This window comes from Ananas comosus, linkage group 22, assembly GCF_001540865.1.
Source record: "Ananas comosus cultivar F153 linkage group 22, ASM154086v1, whole genome shotgun sequence".
Taxonomy (NCBI): domain Eukaryota; kingdom Viridiplantae; phylum Streptophyta; class Magnoliopsida; order Poales; family Bromeliaceae; genus Ananas; species Ananas comosus.
Window position 1 is genome coordinate 2,983,711 of NC_033642.1, and position 19,038 is coordinate 3,002,748.

The 19,038-nt window shown below is 32.8% G+C and overlaps 1 protein-coding gene and 1 long non-coding RNA gene across 5 annotated transcripts in view; one reads left to right on the top strand and one right to left on the bottom strand.

Moving 5' to 3' along the window:
- Positions 1-16,534, bottom strand: part of LOC109727376 (zinc finger CCCH domain-containing protein 30-like) — a 23,963-nt gene extending 7,429 nt beyond the window's left edge. The window contains exons 1-2 of one of the 4 annotated variants that reach the window (XM_020257481.1): positions 16,438-16,534; positions 16,055-16,116 (exon numbers count right to left, since the gene is read on the bottom strand). In XM_020257481.1, coding sequence (XP_020113070.1) covers positions 16,055-16,116; positions 16,438-16,498 — 123 coding nt within the window. In that variant the 5' untranslated portion in view covers positions 16,499-16,534. Of the gene's footprint in view, positions 1-15,741; positions 16,032-16,054 lie in introns of those variants that run through there. The other 3 variants (XM_020257482.1, XM_020257483.1, XM_020257484.1) reach the window with 3 other exon arrangements.
- LOC109727188 lies at positions 18,483-18,829 on the top strand. Its single transcript, XR_002220742.1, has 3 exons — positions 18,483-18,546; positions 18,643-18,684; positions 18,795-18,829. It is a non-coding gene; the product is annotated as an uncharacterized LOC109727188 (long non-coding RNA).

A 19,038-nucleotide genomic window follows, 5' to 3' on the forward strand; every position in this document is an offset into this window, starting at 1 on the left:
TATATATATATATATATATATATATATATATATATAGAGAGAGAGAATTGAGCTAGAATACTTTTAGAAGCACCAACCTTTTGGTGCTTCTAAGCAAGGTTTTAAGTGCCCGTCGGCACGGACCGTATCCACCGTGCCGTACCGTGCCAATAAGACACCAGCACGATACAGACCCCGTGCCGATGGCACAGCTCAAAAACCTCTATTCTTTAAATTAGTAAGTAATTTCCTCAATAAAGTTCAAAAGATGTGATAAAAAGACATAATAAATAGTTAGAATATTTTGTTGCTAAAAAAAATAAATATTTCATACTATTATGTGTCGGCACATAAAAATTTTTTTGACCGGCACGCATCGGCACAGCTCGACACGCACCGTGCCGTACCGTGCTGGCAAGTTTCCGGCACGACCCCGTGCCACGGCACTTAAATCCTTGCTTCTAAGTTTCTAGCCCTTGGATCTACTTCTTGACTACTAATAGCCTTTGGATCAAACACTATTCCACCTACCACTACCTACCACCATCATCTCTCATCCCTACATCTCTCTATCCAAGGGTTAAAAACTCAAAAGCACCAACCCCTTGGTGCTTTTGAGAGTATTCTAGCTCAACTCTCTCTCTCTCTCTCTCTCTCTATATATATATATAGAGAGAGAGAGAGAGAGTTCGGCTATTATACTATTATGAGTACAATCGCCCTCGTACTCATAAGTTGTTTCGATGATAGAGCTTCCGAATCGACGATCCACACCGTTAAAAATTATCTAGAGCATTTGAAACATCTAGAAATCAAATTTCATAATTTTTCAACATCATTTACCTTACGATCAAAAGCTCCCAAAATTGACATTTTTTAACGGCCGGTATGGAATACTTGCTAGTTTAACGGTGCAAAAGAATCCGAATAGATTGAATTTTTGATAGAAAATTCTATTCACCACCTAGATAAAGATCAATAACTCCGATCTTAAATTGAAGGATCCGATCATCCATTTTTAAGACATCGTTCGATTTTGACCGTTCATTTTATGCCGCTTGATGGACTTTATTATGATTTTGAAAAATTACGAAATTTATTTTCTAGAAATTTCAAATACTCTAGATCATATTTAATGGAGTGGATCGTCGATTCGAAAGCTCCATCATCGAAAACAACTTATGAGTACGAAGGGCCCAATACTCATAATAGTATAGTAGCCCTACTCTATATATATATATATATAGAGTCCGACTACTATACTCTTATGAGTACGATCGCATTCATACTCATAAGTTGTTTTCGATGATAAAGCTTCCAAATTGACGATCCAGACCGTTAAACATTATCTAGAGCATTTAAAACTTCTAGAAATCAAATTTTATAATTTTTCGATATCATTTACCTTACGATCAATAGCTCACAAAATTGACAATTTTTAACGGCCGGTATGTGATACTTGCTAGTTTAACGGTGTAAAAGAATCGGAGTAGCTTGAATTTTTGATAGAAAATTCTATTCATTACCTAGATAAATATCAATAACCCCGATCTTAAATTGAAGGATCCGATCATCCATTTTTAGGACGTCGTTCGATTTTGACCGTTCATTTTATATCCGCTTGATGGACTTTATAATGATTTCGAAAAGTTACGAAATTTATTTTCTAGAAGTTTCAAATACTCTAGATCATGTTTAACGGTGTGGATCGTCGTTCCGGAAGCCCGAACATCGAAAACAACTTATGAGTACGAAGGGCTCTATACTTCATAAGAGTATAGTAGCCCTACTCTATATATATATATATATATATATATATATTATATATATATATATATATATTAGATATATAGATATAATATATTATATTATATATGATAGATATATAGATATAGATATATACGATAGATATATAATATAGATAGATAGATATATATATATATATATATATAATATAGATAGATATAGATATATACTTATCTATATATATATCTTATCTATCTATATATAATATATATATATATATATATATATATATATATATACTATATATAGAGTCCGGCTAATAGAGTCCGGCCTATGGTGCTTGTAAAAGCACCAAGCACTTGGTGCTTGTAAATTTTTTACCGTTAGATCTATATCCTTTGATCATTTTCACCCGTAATTATACTATTCAAACAACCACCCACTCAACCTAGGGGGCCACATCATCCTAACCGCACATTCTTTCATCCAAGGCCGAAAACTTACAAGCACCATGACTTGGTACTTTTAAAAGTATAGGAGATCAATTCTATATATATATAACTAGGTGGAATACCACATCATCTCAACCAGCCATTAGTGCTATCGATAGTATTTAGACCGGACTCTCTCTCTCTCTTCTATATATATATATACAATATATATACTATATATATATATATATATAGAGAGAGAGAGAGAGAGTTGAGTTGGAATGCTATCAGTAGCGAATAGGCTCCATTGCCACCCATTTGTTTTCGATGATGGAGCCTCCAAATCGACGATCGGCATCGTTGAACGTGATCTATACCACTTGAAGGACTTAGAAACCATATTTCATGTTTTTTTTTTTATATTGTTCTTTTGTCCATCAAATGGACATAAAATTGAACGGTTGAAAATGAATATCCTTAAAAAAGTGATAACATGAGTCTTATAATTAAGATCAAGAGTATAGATCTTGTTCTAAATAGTTTTAAAAAAAAATCTAACCAAAATTCAATTGATTTGGATATCTTTACGCCGTTAAACGATAAAACGTCTTATATCGACCATTAAAATTACAAATGTTGAAATCCTTTGATTATTAAGCCAATGATGTCAAAAAGATTTGAAATTCGATTTCTAGATACTACTAGTATAGATCATAGTCAACGGTGCCGATCATCGATTTGGAGGTTCCATCATCGAAAACAAATCGGTAGCAACGGAACCCGTTTGCTACTGATAGCGTTCTAGCTCAACTCTATATATATGTATATAGAACTAGGCTATAATACTATTAATAGCAGCCAGTCATTGGTGCAATTAAGTTTTCGGCCCTTGAATGGAGCGATATGCAGTTAGGATGATAGTAGTCCCTAAAGGTTGAGTGGGTGGTTGATTGAATAGTATGATCTAACGGGTGGAAATAGCAAAAAAGGTAGATCTAACGGCAGAAAACTTGATAGCACCAACTGTTTGGTGCTGTCGATAGCATTGTAACCGGATATATATATATATATATATATATATAGAAAGAGAGAGAGAGCGCGAGAGAGAGAAAGTTAGGCTGCTATACTATCGGTAGCATGGAGGCCTCCGTGCTACCAAGTTGTTTTCAGTTATGCGACTTTCAAATCGACGATCGGCTCCGTTAGACTTGATCTACACTATTGAAAGTATTTGAAAACTAAATTTCATAATTTTTCGACATTATTTGACTAGTGATCAAAAGGTCTCAAAATTGACAATTTTAATGGTCAATGTGATGCGTTTGTGAATTTAACGGTGTCAAATAATCCAAATCTGATAAAATTTTTATAGAAATTTTTTTCACTGTTTAGAGTAAGATCAGTACCGCTGATCTTAAATTCAAGTCTTTTATCATCATTTTTTATGAGGTTTTTATTTTCAGCCGCTCATTTTTAGACTACTCGTTTGATAGGTAAATAATATAGAAAAATTATGAAATTTAGTTTCCAAATAATTTCAATAGTGTAGATCAAGTCTAACAGAGCCGATCGTCGATATGAAAGCCACAACATTGAAAACAACTCGGTAGCACGAAGGCCTCCATGCTACCGATAGTATAGCAACCGGACTCTCTCTATATATATAGAGAGAGAGAGAGAGAGAGTAGGGCTACTATACTCTTATGAGTATAGAGCCCTTCGTGATGATAGAGCTTCCGAATCAACAATCCACTCCGTTAAATATAATCTAGAGTATTTGAAACATCTAAAAAATAAATTTTGTAATTTTTCAAAATCATAATAAAGTCCATCAAGCAGGCACAAAATGAACGGTCAAAATCAAAAGACATCATAAAAATGGATGATCGAATCCTTCAATTTAAGATCAGAGTTAATTGATATTTATTTAGATACTGGATAGATTTTTATATAAAAAATTCAACTAATTCCGATTCTTTCACACCGTTAAACTAGCAAGTGTTCTATACCGGCTGTTAAAAATTGTCACTTCTGAGATCTTTTTATCACAAGGTAAATGATGTCAAAAAATTATAAAATTTGATTTCTAAAAGTTTTAAATACTCTAAATAATATTTAACGGTATGGATCGTCGATTCAGAAGCTCTCATCGAAAATGACTTATGAGTACGAATGCGATCATACTCACAAGAGTATAGTAGCCAGACTATAAATATATATATATAGAGTTGAGCTAGAATACTATCGATAGCAAACGGGTTCTGTTGCCACCTATTTATTTTTGATGATGGAGCCTCCAAATCGATGATCCGTACTGTTGAATATGATCTATATCACTTGAAGTATTTAGAAATCAAACTTCATGCTTTTCCGATATTGTTCTCTTGTCCATCAAGTGGGCGTAAAAATGAACGGCTGAAAATGAATATCCTCTAAAAAATTATGATAAGAATTTTGCAATCAAGATCGAAAGTATAAATCTTATTCTAAATAGTTTAAAGAATTTTCTAATCAAAGTTCAATTGATTTAGATAGTTTTACACCGTTAAACAAGAAAACGCCTCATATCTACCATTAAAATAACAAATTTTGAAACTCCTTGATCATTAGGTTAATGATATCGAAAAGATTTGAAATTTGGTTCCTAGATACTTCAAGTGGTATAGATTATGTTCAACGGTACCGATCGTCAATTTAAAGGCTCCATCATCGAAAACAAATAGGTGGCAACGAAGCCAGTTTGCTACCGATAGCATTCCAGCTCAACTATATATATATATATAAGAGAGAGAGAGAGAGAGAGAGAGAGATAGAGAGAGAGTAGGGCTACTATACTCTTATGAGTATAGAGCCCTTCGTACTCATAAGTTGTTTTCGATATTGAGGTTTTCGAATCGACGATCCACACCGTTAAACATGATCTAGAGTATTTGAAACTTCTAGAAAATAAATTTTGTAATTTTTCGAAATCATTATAAAGTCCATCAAGCGGGTATAAAATGAACGGTTAAAATCGAACGACATCCTAAAAATGGATGATCAGATCCTTCAATTTAAGATCGGAGTTATTGATCTTTATTTAGATAGTGAATAGAATTTTTTATCAAAAATTCAACCTATTCTGATTTTTTTTCACCGTTAAACTAGCAAATATCTCATACCGACCGTTAAAAATTGTCAATTTGTGAGCTTTTTGATCGTAAGGTAAATGATATCGAAAAATTATAAAATTTGATTTCTAGAAGTTTTTAAATACTCTAGATAATATTTAACGGTATAGATCGTCGATTCGGAAGCTCTATCATCGAAAACAATTTATGAGTACAAAGGCGATTGTACTCATAAAAGTATAGTAGCCAGACTCTATATATATATATATATATAGAATCCAGCTGCTATCCTTTTAGGAGGATAGGGACTTTCGTCCTATCAAATCGTTTTTGATGATAGAGATCCCAAATTGATGATCGAAACCGTTGAAATTGATCTAGAGTACTTGAATTATCTAGAAACCAAATTTTATAAATTTTAAAATTTATTTACACAGTGATCAAAGGATTGCAAAATTGACAGCTTTTTTATGGCCTATATGAGCCATTTGCTTGTTTAACGGTGTAGAGTAATCCAAACCGGTTGAATTTTTGATAGAAAATTCTTTATATTATTTAGACAATGTTTAATAACTCCGATCGTAAATTGAGAAAGTCTAACCTCTGTTTTCAGAAGATCATTTGTTTTTGACCGTTCATTTTTCGACTTTTCGATAGACTTGATAATGATTTTTAAAAATTACAAAATTCAGTTTCTAAATATTCTTAATAGTGTAGATCAATTTGAACGGTGCCGATTATCAATTTGAAGTCCAGATCGTCCAAAATGACTTGATAGGACAAAGGCTTCTATCCTCTTAAGAGGATAGTAGCCGGACTCTATATATATATAGAACTAGGCTGGTATACTATCAGTAGCACAGAGGCCTCCATGCTACCAAGTTGTTTTCAATGATGCGATTTCCAAATCGACGATCGGCTCAGCTAAACTTGATCTACACTATTGAAAATATTTGTAAACAAAATTTCATAATTTTTCGACATCATTTGGCTAGTGATCAAAAGGTCTAAAAATTAACAATTTTAATGGTCAATGTGATACGTTTGTGAATTTAAAGGTGTAAAATAATCCAAATCTGATGAAATTTTTATAAAAAACTCTTTTCATTATTTAGAGTAAGATCAGTATCTCTGATCTTAAATTCAAATACTTTATCATCATTTTTTATGATATTTTTATTTTCAGCTGTTTATTTTTAGACTACTCGTTTGATAGATAAATGATGTCGAAAAATTATGAAATTTAGTTTCCAAATACTTTCAATAGTATAGATCAAGTTTAACAAAGCCGATCGTCGATTGGGAAGCCATATCATTGAAAACAACTTGGTAGCACGGAGGTCAGTCTTCATCATTAGAATATATTGTTGAATAAAAGTCTGAACAAAAATCATGAATATGAAAAGAACGAGGTCTACAAATGGTAACGAATAGATAAAATTGTGATAATTAATAGTTAGATTCACCCTGATTTTTCTTTTTTCCTTATTCGAGAAACCACCTTGTTTGTCCTTGAGATTAGTAAATTGAGTCTTCATCAATTTAGGTTCCTGTAAATTAATTAAGAATCAATTATCATTGGCTTGTTATGTATTGATTGAGTCAGTTGGTCTTGTAAACAAGCATAATGTTTCCATCAATCGAGAGACAGCATCACCACGTTTGGCAACAAATGCATGTGCAAGCTCCTTTCAAAACATTGTTTGCAACGTGCAATTGCTACTAGGTAGCGTTTCTTCGTGCCATTGGATGCCCAGCTTCTAAGCATGCTCATGTACTATATCGAAGGAAGTACTCATCAAATGCATCCTGTTATGTGCCAAATACTATTTCTACGGTAATAAATAAGGTTTAAAAAGTGAATACAACGTAGATAATTATATAATACTCCAGATAAAATGGATCAAATTGTCCATTAAAGGTGAAATATACTCCTGATAAAATGGATCAAATTGTCCATTAATGGTGAAATATACTCCTGATAAAATGGATCAANCAATAACAATACATCTGATTTGGTTACTTCCTATAAAGTGCATTAGAATAAGTCTTCAATTTAATCATCTTTGTAATATTTTCAACATTAATGGATCAAATTGTCCATTAAAGGTGAAATATACTCCTGATAAAATGGATCAAATTGTCCATTAATGGTGAAATATACTCCTGATAAAATGGATCAAATTGTCCATTAATGTTGAAAATATTACAAAGATGATTAAATTGAAGACTTATTCTAATGCACTTTATAGGAAGTAACCAAATCAGATGTATTGTTATTGCAACATCAATTTCCCAACTAAACAAATATAAGCAGCACTGATTTCTTAACATGAACATGTATGCAAGTATGTGTGCACTTGTTCAACTGTGTATGGTATCATACCTTTATCTCTGTTTATCGATATGATCATTGTATGTACGGACACATGTATATACGCACGACCATTCTTGTATCCTTAACATATAGTATCCTTGCACTGGAAGAGTTGCCTATTTGACTAAAACTAATGATGAGAAGGTAACAAAAATATAGTCCTAGCATCCATCATTGAAAATCCATATGTTCATGATCAGAAGGACCACAAGGTTTCTACTTAATAAGCCTTAATTTCTAACATGTCCAGCCAGTTTATGGTGAAACCAATCTCCATTTATATCAGGCTATAGAAAGATTCCCATAAACCATACTCATATTAACTAAGAACCTGTTAAATCAAAGTAATAGCTAAAATATGGCTTTGATACAAGATAAAGCACCTATTGAACATCATTTCACATAATTTTCCAACACTAAGCCTCTAAATTAGAAAAAGTCATTGCCATGATGGAATTATCTAACTATATCAAATAGAAAAAAGTATAGTTAAAAAATTCACAAATGAAGTACCGGAATGAAAATGCAGAGTACAAGCAAATATACAATTCAAGTGCTGCAATATCATTTTTATACTAAAGAAAACGGGCGACAGTTTTAGATATAGATTATAAAGTCATAGTTATAGTAACGGTATACACTTCAATTATAATAATTTGGTGCACAATGTGTCTTCGCCAAAATAACTTTTTGTAAGATAAACAATATCCTTGTGGTACAATGTAAGATGTTGGATCTCTTTAACTTCTCAAACATAGCAAGATTCTTAACCTAGTTTAACATTTCAACTAGCTCACTAATATTGGCAGCTTGTTGGACCAAAACCATAGTCTCAAAGTGCTTAAGCCCAAGTTACTGCCATTATTGAACTATCTTTCATATACAAGATCAAGTATCAATCATCTTCCAATGTGGGAATTAAGGTGCCACAAACTTCTCCTGCTTAGGTCCAGGCGTCATCATCGGGTCCACTTCCATGATTCAGGACCACCAAGCAAATTTGGACTCTATAGATGTCTCCAACATATTAAAGAGGTGAATCTCACCATGTCCATGGTGCATTACCTCTGCCCCAAATAACACTTAACTCCCGCACTTCAGGCTAACAGCTCTAATACCATCTCGAATGACCTAGCCAAGTAAATTAGCAAGTTGCTCGGCCTAAACCATTGACCCAAAATGCTTAAGCCCAAGTTACTAAACTAGTGAAACAACCCTTGTATAGCAAACCAAATACCCATCATCTTCAAATGTAAGTTTGAAGAGTGTCGTATCTAGCTCTCTCAAATATCTACTAAGTATTGGATATTGATTCTCACCCGATACGTGTCGTATGTTCCGTATGAGTATCCTACATTTTGAGACTACAAAAAAAAGGGTTAGTTTCATGCAAATCCCTGCAACTATAGTGAATGGCAAAAATATCCCTACAAAGTTCAACTTTCATATATTGTCCCTGCAAAAGTCTTTATATTTTCAAATATGTCCCTTTGGTTTATTACCGTTAGAGAACCGTTAGAAAACTGTTTATATTTTCAACTTTACCATCACAAATATGTCCCTCCAAAAATCACAACAATATAATATAAGAGGGATAAAAATGTCAAAAACTAACCAAGGTTAAGTATTTAACATATGGTTAACTAAAATTTTCTAACGGATTCTAACGGCAGAGACATTTGAAAACATCAGGATTTTTGTAGGAACAACATATGAAAGTTGAACTTTGTAGGAATATATTTGTCATTCACTATATTTGCAGAGGTCTGTATGAAATTAACCCAAAAAAAATGTTTAGAAATTCAAGAGCTACTTAATGGAGACACAAGGGGTAGTTACAGGATGCGGTTTAATTTAAGCAAGGCGTCATTTAATTTGGGGCAGAATCATTCTCGAGTCATATCCAAAAATTTGTTATAGAGGTTATCTCACAAATGGATTTGAATGACATTTATATCATAAGAAAACTAGTGAAGGGCCCATTCGACACGTTAAACATAAGGATTTTATAGCAATAAAAAATAATTAATTTTCCTTAAAGAATTTTTGGAAAGATAATAATTTTAAGAAACTTATCTAGTTCAGATCAAGATAATTCAAAAAAAAAAGTCATGAATTCAAATTGTACTGATACATATAGATAAATATATTTTTTTAACATAAATATATAAAATGTGAAATATGAAAAGTGGCAGAAGCTAAAGAGGCTAAACAACCCTTGCCCAAGACGAGCAGACGCCGGTGCTTATGAACATCTTTTTGCATTCATTTGATCTTTTCTATTGTGCTAAAAGGAGTCCTAATAAAATTTTCTAAGAGTTTCCTAGAATTGAGTATTATAAAAGCAGGAGAGATATGTGATTAAAATTATTAGCCAAATTTATCACAATATATGTGAGAGGAAAAACTTTACAGGAACTTAGAGCAATTCAATAAGTTCATAAGTCTATGCATGTTAGAAAAATTAGAGATGAAGTAATTAAAAAAATTAGGATAAATTTGGTTAAAAACTAAAATAAGAAAGATAGTTGAGTAATGCTATATGTGTAGAAAATTAAAGATAAAGTGATTAAAATAATTTAAATAGACTAATAAAAGAAATTGAAGAATGATAGTGGAATAGGAGAGAAGGTGACGGGACACATGCCAGCACGTGGTTTCCTGACCACCCTTTTTATGTGATGATAATAATAGATAATAGAGGGTTCATAAATGATAACATTCAAGATTAATGTTGGTTTGATTAATTAGTTCTTCACAGAAAAAGCTCAACTATTTTATTTGCTCTTTTGTAAAGGAAGAAGGTGAATATCTGAAAGCATGGAGTTATTTTGGTGTTCAGGGATACTTCACCAGCACATTGTGGTTAATCAGAAAGAGTTTTATGGCAAAAATGTCATAAACATGCTTACTAAAATTATACTGTAGTACTGTACTAGAGATATTTTCAGGATATTCTTTAACTGTAATGATAACCTAAGGAATTATTATGCCCAACAAAGAATGATTTTAATGGTTATCATGTAAACAACAAGAACTGGACATATAAAGAACTCCCCCAAGCCTTCTATGGAGTAACATGCAGGATGCAACTTTTTTTAATTACCTCCAAAATTAAAGTAATTTCTCCCCGTTAAGGAGAAAAGAAACTATGAAATAAACATACCTTTTCTTTCCTAGAAGAAAGTACAACACCTGAACACCCACAGATGGAGTCCAAATAGGATGAAAAAGAGGGGGCTATGGGAAGTCTCAGCCACAAATAAAGGACTCATCTAATAAAAGAGTTTGTAGCAAGCTTTTAACAAAAACATTCCTATTACAACATAAAGAGATCTATCGACTAACAACAGTTAGTACAGACATTTAGAAAGCACATTCTGACGTTACAGAGGACAAATATGCATTATATTGGCACCTAGAATAAGGGTCAGATGCTGATGAGATCACTAGAGCCTTTTCACAATTTAATGTAGTTTTATGTTGGCACAAAGATGATAGATATCCAAAATTACCACTGACCTAACTTTACATTAGTTTGTCAAAAAGACCTTCAAATTTTTTGAGAAGTAAAAGCGTAAAATTATTATCAATCATCAATCTATTCAGCTGTTGGACTGTCAAAAGAAAGTTCCCCACAATATATAATCTCATCTATTAAGGCCATTATTAGGTTACATCTTCCCGAAAAAGAGAAAAGGGGAAAAGACAACTCCAAAGCTAGAAGGTCTTAAGTCGTTTAGTTTCAAATTGGGTGGATTGCTCCATTGTTCACTGAACTGATGCTGAAATTTCATTTAGGTCACCAAATTTCATACGTTGAAATAGATGTATTAAACTCAAACTTTTGTTTCAATCTGTTCACTGTGTCTTACCCCAATTTTCTAATGGTTGCTGACATGATCTCCAAGAGACTCTGTATTTATCATGGTATGATTCAGCCGCTACGTCTTCCAAAATTATTGGAAGTCAAGTGCCATATTAGCTGCTAGAGATAGCATGTGTAATGATGTGGCAGTATAATCAACTGCGATGTTATCCCTCTATTAGGGAATTAAAAATGGAGTTTGACAAAATGACCTAATTGAAATAGAAATTGAAGTCAAACACTCACAAGAAATTGAAGTTAGTGACCCAAGTGAAATTTAGCTACAAGTTCAGTAGACGCTATAATTTACCTGTTTTGAATGGTATTGCAGCTTTTACCAGGATATCTTTCACCTATAGGACAAAATGGGAGTAATTGAAGCAAAGTAATAGCTTTAAATGTAGGAATAGCTCCAACATTAGTATCCATATAGTATGTCATCAAATATAAAACATTTAAAGATTTAAAAGCTTTTCCCCACATCTGTCTCTTGATTATCCTATTATTATGATTGTAATCAGTACTAACAGACAAAACAGATGAGAGGACTTCCACGATTACCGAGGAAGCCATCATCTTTGTTTTAGTTTTCTCATGCCGTTATGTCGTAACATTCTCCTCTTTTCTTTTGACAAGTAAGAAGGAAAGTGGACCAAAACTTTCAAAACAAGTAGATACTCCAAAAGTTGATAAAATAAACCAACAATGGGAGGAATCTTCTGTCATCCAAGAATAATCCATAAATTTTCTAGCACAACAAGTGCCAACGTGTCTACCATGAGTAGTTAGGCATCTCAACTTTTGATGACTACAAGATTGCAAAAGTATGCACTACACTCTAAGTACACGAATAATAATCGGCAATATGACATAAAGGTGACTTTCTGATAGTTACGCCGGGATTAACACGTGAAACTGGAACTTCTAGATTTACAAAGCTTACGGTGATAGCTTTCCCTCATTTAGAAACTATGTTAAGGTAGAAACTACGTTAAACGTACTATGAAAAAGTATCTTGTCATTGCATTGTTCAGTGTTCACCATCCCTTCCAATCTGGAAAATTAGAACCTTCTAAAATGTAGTGTGGTTTATGAGAACAACAAATGCTGTTCAAACTGCATCAAATCAATTGTGAGACATCTATAGGTGGCATCATAAAAAATATGTAGTGTGAGCCTTCTCAATCTTTGCTTCAATATCATTAAGACAAACACATCGGCTTTCTTTAAGAGTAGACAAACACATCATTTTAGCGTTTAGGTTCCACAATGTTAACATTTAACCATTTCTTACTTGCAACTCCATAATTATTTAGGTTCAACATTTTTAAGAAACGACTGCTGCTTAATTGCAACCTCCATGATTTTATTACTTGTAACATCTTTATAAAAAAAATTTTAAATTAGGTTCTTAAAAGTTGATAGGAACCACTTTTAGATCAAAATAAATAGAAAACTATGGTATTCGCAACACGATGAACAAAAATGCCTCAGCATTCTTTTGCGCTCTAATTTTGTTTCAAAGAGCCTGATACATCACTCTGGTCAGGTTGTGGATTTCAAATTTTTTTAAATCCAACAGCTCAAAAAGTTGTAACATGCAGTTTGCATTCTGCCTTGAAGATTATGTTCTTGGATAATCTGTCACTGAGGACATAAAATCTGTCAGAGGATAATCTGTCAGTTAGGGCATAAAATCTGCTCATGAATCATCTGTATAGTCTTTCTCTGCTTATCTACATTTTTTAGCAAAAAATCAGGGCTCTTGAAGTTCATTTATCATACACAAGCAATCAAAAACCAAGGATTTTAGGCCTGAAGGAGAAATTTGGTCATTTTGTGCATATGGTGTTATCGTGTTATTAAGCAATTGCACAGTAAGTTTTGCAGACATTTAAGTCAATCTCAGGTAAGCATATCAAAGCGAAGTTATCCTAAAGCATAAACACCTCTCATAATCAATAATTTCTCAAGATAGATTGATTTCTCCAAGGCGTTACTTTCGATTCTTCAGCAATCCAACAACCCCCTCATCACTCATTATATACAGTACTTCTATAGTTCTACTTAAGTGGAATAGGTGGTTCTGCAACAATTCTTTCCCCCAAGTCTTAAAACAAATTTGTGTTGCTTTACATAACTGGAATCTTGACAACATTCTAAGGAGATTAATCATTATCTGGCACCTCTTCAGAATTGAAGACAATGGACTCCTTTCGATGATTCTCAAGTATTGAGGGCTGGAGGGGTTTCTCATTTGGCTAATAATTAATTTCTGCAACAAAACAGTACAATAATTTACTGTTAATAGACCTTATAGCTTTCATGGCAAATTCCATTATAGTGTAACATCGCAATGCCCAACAATTTCAAACAAGTTAAAAGGACTGATACTAGTAGTCATTAATTTTGTCCGTTCTTTAGGGGTCTTCTTCAATTTGAGTTTATATTTAGAAGAGAGCATACTGCTATGACAAGGCTTTGAAGATGGAAGTGACAACACGAAAATTGATTTTTCACGCAAAGCTTCAATTTGTACAAGCTGGTCAAAATTACTATATAACATTATTATATTCCCTTCATCGGGTATGTTGCTAATATGAGTACGCGCAACACATTAACAGATGATATCATCATGCTGATTGCCGACAACAGTGAGTGTATACCTTTTACCAGATCAAGGCATTAAAAAAAATTAGTTTAATAGATATATACGAAAAAAAGATGATTACAGCATTCCCTGATAGGATTATTATTCGAGTTTCAATACAACAATGAAATTTGTTGTAGTTCTGAGAGAATTATCTATCTGCATATTTTTCCCTCTTTCCCAATGAGAGATGTAAAGTATTTTCAATTGCTCATAAGGTCCACTTGAGCACCACTCATTAGCTAAAGGACAAACGGCAAATTAGAGGCGCCTGCTTGGATGGGAAGAAATTGAAGATGAAAGATGAGAAATTAAAACACAAAAATTATTTTCTCTTGTTTGGATTGAAATTTAAGGTAAAGAATAAAAGAAATGAGAGAAAATTTAAAAAAATTATTACTCCAAAAGTGGGAATAAAGAGAAATTAAAATCTCTTTTATTCATCCTCAAATCAATATATGTTTTTGCACATTTTGCTATTACCTTTGCATAGTGCTTGGCTTCTTCTAAAAAAATTCTATTACTCAGAGAGTGGGGAAAAACATAATTAAAATCTATTTTATTATTCTCTAATCAAACAGGTTTTTGCACATTTTGCTTATCCTTTGCATAGTGCTTGGCTTTTCTTCTAAAATTTGTAAAGATGATAGATACTATAGACTTATAAGAAATGGCTAGATATATGATTATCTTATCTTGCTTATAAGTGTTTAGATTGTAACTATGATGTAGTTGTAATTTTTTTGTGAAATTAATGTACTACAACACTATCTTTTTCTTTTCTCCTCTTAAATAATCCAGACGAAAGTAAAAGTAAGGTCTCGTTTGGTAGTGTTGTCATTTTATTAGTTTTCTTAACAAAATTACTACTTCGTTCGATGCACTAGTAGATGACTTCTGTATAGTTGTCATGGTTGCTTGTGACCAGTGAGTGCCAGATGCCGGTTTGACCAGTGCCAGCCGCCAACCGGCATCTTCTTCCCAAAAAAAAAAGAATAAACAAGAAAAAGTTGCCTCAAGTTTTTTGTTGCGAAACAAGCAACCATTTGGATGCATGGACTGAAAGCAATCCGTCAGTCATCTGTTCACGCTCTATCGCATGGAATTTCTGTTTAAAGAAAATCTAAAGAAACTAGCAACAAAACCAAAAACAACCAAATTTCACTCTTACTTCTTTGTACATACAAAGAAGCGAGAAGATATTTATTTATTTCCTTTCATTTAGTCTTCATGGTGAACTTTTATGGAACTTACTGAGCTATGGAACATTTTGATATGATTAGCCAACAGATCAACCTCTGAAAGTTTCGATTCTGATTACCAAACCTTTCAATTCATTTGATTTGAGCCATTTGATATCTCCTCAGTATAAAATTTGGGCCCTGGACTTATTTTCATGGGAATACAGAAGTATGAATCATGCGAGATACTCTAATCAAGGTCGTTAACATAATCAACGCAACTAAATTCTAAGGTGGAAGAACAGAATTAAAAAGTTTGTACAAAAATCAAAACTTTTTAAAGCTTCGGTGGTCAGATCCACATAGGTCATAGTTCATGTAAGTTCCATAAATTTTTACCTTTTGCTTCCTTTTCGCATTCATTTCCTTTCTCGTCATCTTTCTCTTTCCATATCAAGTTATTGTCGACACCGAAATTCGGGTAAGTAAGAAAAGAACGGATAATAAGAAATTACCCTAATCTAAATAACCAGAGAAGCAGATGAGTTAGAAAAAGTTCGGGAAACGATCGACACAGCGGGATGACATGACCAGATCAAGAACAGATAAAACGGTGTGAACTAAATTGAACAAATAAGAAAAGATTAACGAAATCTGAAGCAGTGAAATTGAAGGTGGGGATTCGCGAGAACCCGAAAGAATTCCAAGATACCTGACATAACTTCACATCCGGCGCCCAAGAAAGCCTCTTTGATTGCTTTGCCCTCGCCGCCCCTACCATTGACGTTAACAAAGAAGAGAGAGAGAGAGAGAGAGAGAGAGAGAGAGAGAGAGGGATTATTTTACTATTATAGGTGATGATGATGGTCTCTATACAGGAAAACGCCTTAACGGCGCGGTGATTTGTTCTATGTGCGCCGGAGCTATTGATCGAAACCCTAGGGGGGCGGGGATTTATTAGGGTTTGAGGGGTCCTCTACCGTTTTCGAAAGAGAGGGAACGAGAGAGATTGGGGAAGGAGAAGGGGAAGAGGTAGGGGACGAAGAAGAAGAAGAAGAAGAAGAAGAAACCCTACGGAGTGGAGAACGGGCTTACTCTGGATTGCTCGCCTGGCAAAGTGAGCGTCTTTTCTGATTTCTCTTCGGCGATTTTGCATAGCACCTGATTTTTTATTTTTCTTTTCATCTTTGATCCCTCGATTCCCGACCTTTACTATTTATTTTTCGTTTGGTTCGGAATTAAGTAAAACTAAGTAAATTTAGAATTTAGCATAATTGAGTTGTTTTCGAAATTAAAAAAATAGTATTTGAATAGGTAAGATGGAATAAGAAGAATAATGAATAGTTATAAATAAAAAATAATTATATTGCCCTTTTTATTATATATGAATTTAAATTTCTAAATTTTATATTTTAATTTTTAAANATTTAAATTTTAAATTTTATAATTTTAATTTATAATTTATAATTCAAAATTAAAATCTATATTTTTAAATTTCAAATTTAAAAATTTAAAATTATAACTTTTAAATTTTAAATTTTAAATCAAATATCAAACTACAAATATAAAATGTCAAATTTAAGATTTAAATAATTAAAAATAATAATTTAAAATTTAAAATTTAAAATCTAAATATTAATTTTAAAATTTATAATTTATAATTTATAATTTAAATTTAAAATTTAAAATTTAAATCTATATTTAAAAATCAAATAGGGGTCCCAACCCTATTCCAATGGGATAACCCATTTGGGGTGCAATTAGCTAACCCCACCCTCCAAAATTTATGTTTCAGGTTAAAGGAGGGGATAACCCCTTTATCCCCCCCTTTAACCCCGAACCAAACGTCACCTTTTGGGTTTAAATGCATACAGATCCTTATAAACATATTCAATAGCATATATATATTATTATAAAATTTTACCTTTTATTTTTATTCCTGTAAAAGTCCTAATATTTTAAATATACACCTGCTGTTAAAATCTATCAAAAAATTATAGTTAACCATAAGTAAAATAATTGGCCCTGATTAATGAATGAGTTATATTAACATTTTTACCATTTTTATATTATTAGGTAAAATACTTCTTGGAATGATATTTCTGTATAATTCTAACAGTTATATTTTTAAAAGGATATATTTATAAGGGCAAAATATTATTTCACTTATTTGCTGTTAAAAAATAAACAGTACTCCACGATAACAAGCCAGAGAGGCAAATATAGACATCACTGGATTTTTTAGGGGATAAAATTTAAAAGTTGAACTTTGTAAGGATATATTTGTTATTCAATATATTTACAGGAGCTATATGCAATTAACCCTTTATTTTAAAAGACTTTTTTGGTATCTAGTCCTTTCAAAATATTTTATTTTATTATTAATATTATAAAAATTATAAATATAGAAAGAATCTATCTATACCCTATATTAATCCCCGTAATTTTATCCACATGGCAAGTTTTACTTAATTTTTGCATGTGCGACCTATCTGTCAGTTGTGGTATGTTTGGCTTAATTTAGTGCATGTGGAACCCACCTGTTGTTTTAGGGTTTAGAGAAAATATCTTAGCACGTGAGGCATGCCTATCATTTTATTATATATGGCATGTAGGGCCCACCTAATTGGTTTTAGGGTTTAGAGAACAAATACACTTTTTGAACCCGATCCTTTTGCTTTTTCCATTGTTGTCGCTTCGGGCCGGTTCGCTTCGTCGCTTCGGGCCAATTCGCTTCGTCGCTTCGGAAGCCATCGTTGCCTGTTCGCTTCGTCGCTTCGGAAGCCATCGATGCCGGTTCCCTTCGTCGCTTCGAAACCATCAATTTTCTTCTATGAACAGAAAATAGGGCCAAGTGCATGCGACATTGATTTTGCCTCCCTCCCTGCCGATTCCATTGGCGCCGCTTCATTCCCGTTGAATGATTCCCCTCTCGACTCTAAAATGGTCTCGATTCATTATCGCTTCGTCTTCCAACGCCGCATCGGATCGGTTCACCGGTTCGTTCCTTTCTTTGACATCACTTCGAAAACCGTCGATTCCCTTCGCGCTGTTTCCATTAGCGCCAAAGAATTGTCCGTCTTTTCCCATACCTCTCAGTGCCTATATAATGGTCATCTGCTCTCCTTTCCTCCGCATCATGCGACATCTCCGCTTCTGAGAAGAACTTCCACATTTCTTCTCAGAGCCAAGATATTAAGAAAGGTTGGAGCGTTGAGTAATTTTGTCGATTGGTTATTATTATTATTATTATTTTTATAATTTGGATTGCTTAACTGAGTATTTATTTATTTGTTTCAGGAAGCTAACAAAATTCGGCTGAAATTGTTCGGATCTGAATCTGTAAGTTTTCAGCTCATCGATTTTTTAGTTATTATTTTTTTTTGTAATTTGGATTGCTTACTATTTAATTTAGAAGTTTTAAATACCAAGTATTTATTAATTTGTTTCAGGAATCTAACAATATCCAGCTGAAATTGTTCGGATCTGAATCTATAAGTTTTCAGTTCATCTATTTTTTAGATATATATGCTTATTGTATCCATGTGTCTGATATAAACGTTAAAAAAAAAAAACACTAGAAACTAATTGTGTGAGACAATACTATACATATTAACAAATAATATGACGACAAAGTTTACTTCTTCCGAAAATTTGTTTATCTAAAGAAATAAATTTTGCCATTATAGTTTAATT